The sequence below is a fragment of the Colius striatus genome, chromosome Z (genome assembly GCF_028858725.1).
Source record: "Colius striatus isolate bColStr4 chromosome Z, bColStr4.1.hap1, whole genome shotgun sequence".
NCBI lineage: Eukaryota > Metazoa > Chordata > Aves > Coliiformes > Coliidae > Colius > Colius striatus.
In genome coordinates, this window is record NC_084790.1 from 49752439 (window position 1) to 49756524 (window position 4086).

Sequence of the window (4086 nt, forward strand, 5' to 3'; positions counted from 1 at the left end):
TGTTCCTTCCCAGATGCAGGACTCTGCACTTGTCCTTGTTGAACCTCATCAGGTTCCTCTCTGCCCAACTCTCAGACCGCTTGAGATCTCGCTGAATGGCAGCACAGCCTTCTGGGCAATCAGCCAGTCCTCCCAGTTTGGTGTCATCAGCCAACCTCCTGAAGGTACACTCATCCAGGTTGTTGCTGAAGATATTGAACAAGACTGGCCCCAGAACTGATCTCTGTGGAACTGCACTGGCCACAGTCCTCCAACTTGATGCTGTATCATTGATTACCACCCTCTGGGCTCTGATCCCTAGTAAATTTAACTGATAAGATGACTTTGCTGACCCTCTCCATCATAGGAGCAGCTCTCACTGCATGACCCCAGGGCATATCATTGCAGCCAGCTGTGATGTGGCACAACTTTACTTGTCACACGGGCTGCTATGTGTATAGCAGCTCATCAGAGATGAGCAGAGTCTTTATGGACTTTTTTGAGCTTCATTCCAAAAAGCCACTTGCTCGAAAGTCACAATGAAGAAATTGGTCCTTACTGGGACAATGTTATTTCTTGCTTGAAGTCAAAGCTTTAAGCTGCTTTTTCTTCCTCTTGGAGAAAGGGTAACAGCTTGGACACTAGCAACAGGCTGCAGGACCTAAGGGGAACTATGAAAGCAGCCTTACTTTTCTTCTGGCTGATAGTCCCGTCATCCTGGTCCAACAACTGCAATGATGTTGTGGTGCATGACATCGCAGGGGGCAAAAAGTTGTGGAATTGTTGTCAGTTTTACCTGAATACTTTTTGCTATGTTTCCATAGAAGATCTGTGAATCCTATGTAACTTCTGTCACTGAACTGTTAACAAGCAACTCTGCCACTACTGCAAATTCTCCTTTTTTTCTGGGATAACGTAATTTTCTGGTGGCCCCTTTCTTAGGATGATATCTTCCCCTTGTTATATTTATTAGACTCCATAGAACCCCTTTATGACAATAAATTACATCTTTTTAATTATATGTGACTATTATAGTCTTTACTGAATGATGTCCAGGGGTCTGGGGAAAGGACACAACTAAAATGCATTTTTCAAATATTGCCTAGCAGGGAACTTCTTCATTGAGGGGTGGTTTTTTATTAATCTCTTATGCAAACAGAAAATCTTTCTTTAATTCAGATGTTTTTTATTATAGTTTGAAGTTTCCAACAAATACCAAGGAACAAAGAGAGGTCTCTGCTAAAGAAAAAAACCATGACACTTTGCTGCTGAGGATTCACAGGGATTTGGAAGTATGCTTAACTCAAACAGGAGTGTAGAAGTACTCTTAATTCAACCCAAGAGTAGGTTAATACTGAAAGAAATTGTCACACCGTCTCCACACCTGGCCATGCAGTCTCACTGCCCCTTTTGCATTGCTTTCATGTACTTGTGTCGTGGTTTGGCTCTATCAATGTGAGATGAAATCATTGTTCCATAAGATGACTCACATTGCAAAGCTGTACCCTGGGATCTTGTTAAATCCCCCATAAGTGATCCTTTAAAAGTCCTCTTCTTAAGAGTGCCAGAATAAAGAAAGCAGAAGGCATTTACATCTCCCTTGATGAAACAGTCCTTCCATCAGCCCTCAGAGCACTTTGCTGACTAAATCTTCTATACATTTGAATAATTTATCATATGAATAAATTCATTTACTCTGAATGAAGAGGTGCACTACTGGGATGCAGTAATGCCAACACATCAAAATTGAAGCTGGAAAGGTGGGGAAAATGAACCCATAACAATGGCAAGCAATACCATCTGCTCTGGCATCAGGAGAAAGCTGTGCCCACATCTAAAATATGAGAGTGTGGGGATGTATAGAGCAGCATCTAAAAAGGGCTTTGGAATAAGCAGAGCTGAGCAAAAAACAAGTTGCTCTTTTTGAGTTGCAAAATATGGTTATTAAAGCATGACTGAAATCTAAATTGCAAGTTTCATGTCTCATTCCAAATTTTCCAATTCAGAAAATATATAAGTAACATTCCTGTGCCTTTTACTTCCCACTGACATTTAAGGAACAGAAGTCTCAACTGCTGCCAAACAATCCATCACCACAAGCCCTTGACCTTGGCCACTGATGAATGCGTGTTACAGGTGCATGAAGCGCAAAGACCGAAAGTATTGAAAGCTGAATCTCCAGTAGTGTAAACTGGCTTTGGTCCAGCCTACACCAGCTGTTGATCTGCTGAGTGTCAAACAGCAGTAACAGTTGGAGGGATGATGGTCTGCATTCACTAAATGCTATCAAAGGCTACCTAACTAGGTGTGTTTTGCACACCTTCGTGGCCAGGAAATTGGTTGTATTGAACATTTTTAAAAGCCCTCTTTCTTTAGCCGTTCTTCAAAGAAATCATTACATGCCACAGTCAAAGCAGCAACCAGAGTGACAAATTCGTTAAAATCCACTTCATTGTCCTCATTGGAGTCCAGATCTTTCATAATCTTATCAATCAGAAGGGGATCCTTTTGGCCCTAGAAAGAAAGAAGAATGACTTAGATGTGCTGATCTTGAATGTGTTGTTCTGACACTCCTGGTGTTGCCACCCACTGCTATGTCATAAGCCTTGGTGCTATTTAACACAAGGCAGCATGAAATATGCACCTGAATAGTAGTATACCACTAGCCATGGCATTAAAAACATAAGCCTGTAGTCCTAAAAGCACATAGCAGCAGAAATCAAAGACAGTGTAGCTCTTAGAAAGAATGCAGGTACTGAATAGGCACTGAAATATACTAAACACATTTTAGGAGCTGCTAGGCACGGATTTGTTTTGACAAGATGGATCTATAATGTGCATTTCTCTGTATCATCCCTCAACAAACAGTACTTAGATTTTCAACAGGCTATCCATAAGTGGTTTCATTGTACATCCATTCATCAAATTCAGAAGATCTCTGCTTAGTAAACAATGCATCCTATTCAGCAGGAGTAAGAACAGTGAATCTAGTAATAATGAATCAATAGCCAGGTTTAAAAGAAAAATCCAATTAAAGGAAATGAAGTAACAACAACAGCAAATTTCCTGCTGGTGATGATAGGGTCCACAACCATTTTCACAATTAAGAGGATACAGAAAAGCAATTATAAATCTGTTTGTTATTCTCTAAAAAGCATCCATGCTGTGTAATGCAGAATGTAACAAATGTGCAAAGAAATACCCAGATCAGCAGCTTATTGCTGAAAGGATTTTCTTAGCATCTCTCTGCAGTGCACACAAGCAGCTGTAACTGTGTCTTAGTCACTGTGCACAAGCTACTTTCTTGTCTCATGAGAATGGGTTGTTGGATTTAATTCTTCAAAAGGTTTATCTATGACCTATTATGAGTAATGAACAAGCAAACAAAAAACTCATTAAAGCCTGATTTATCATTGATTTTGCTACTGTTTCTAGGTTGCCCTTGCCCTTCTGCTCAAAAACACAGAGGAGTAAGCAGAGCACAGCTACCTGGCTCTGCTGGTGGTGGCACATGGCAAGGCAGCAGGGCTGGACTGTCCTCCAAAAATATAAATGGTACTTTTGATCTCAGCTCCCCTGTCCAGCTCCACAAGGACAACTTTAGAATCTATTGCAGGATATGCCTTGCAGAAGGAGATGCTATTCCTGAAAACTTGAATAGCTGCTTATCCCACCCATAAAACAAGAGGTTCAGGAAATACATCTTACTGAAAGGAAGTCAGTGAGCTCACTGGTGAGGAGCTCCTTGAGCTCTTCTTTACTAAGCTTGTATCTGTCTCCTTCTTTGCCAGCATAGTGATGGAAAATCTTGATTAAAGTGTCCATCGCATCCTCCAGTGGCGTGGACATAGCAATGAGTGAGAGAGCTGCAGGGCAAAGATACAGTCAGTGATGTTGCACAGAAGTCAAACCAAAGACCAGTCTCAGGGAGATAATACAGAGCTAGCTGAAGAGAAAGATTGTTTCAAGTACTGAAAAAATGCATTTTCAGACAATCCATCCCATCAGCTGTACATGAGTAAGGCTAGACCATTAAATAAAACATGTCTCACTAGCAATTATTTTGAAAATGTAAATGGAAAGAAAAACCTTTAAGAAAGTGATCTA

At 40.8% G+C, this 4086-nt stretch overlaps 1 protein-coding gene across 1 annotated transcript; it reads right to left on the reverse strand.

Moving 5' to 3' along the window:
- Positions 1-2334: 2334 nt before the first annotated feature.
- On the reverse strand, positions 2335-3828 carry S100Z (S100 calcium binding protein Z). The gene is made up of 2 exons (XM_010202748.2): positions 3688-3828; positions 2335-2493 (listed from the first exon to the last, which is right to left on the reverse strand). Exons 1-2 carry the CDS (start codon positions 3826-3828, stop codon positions 2335-2337), a joined length of 300 nt encoding a protein of 99 aa, XP_010201050.2.
- Positions 3829-4086: the final 258 nt, after the last annotated feature.

What these genes read in the sequence shown, in the direction of transcription:
- S100Z (XM_010202748.2), bottom strand. Translation starts at nt 3,828, where the DNA reads ATGTCCACGCCACTGGAGGATGCGATGGACACTTTAATCAAGATTTTC. An exon ending in AGCTCACTGACTTCCTTTCA is followed by an intron (nt 2,494 to 3,687) that starts GTAAGATGTATT and finishes CTTTCTTTCTAG; the next exon opens with GGCCAAAAGGATCCCCTTCT.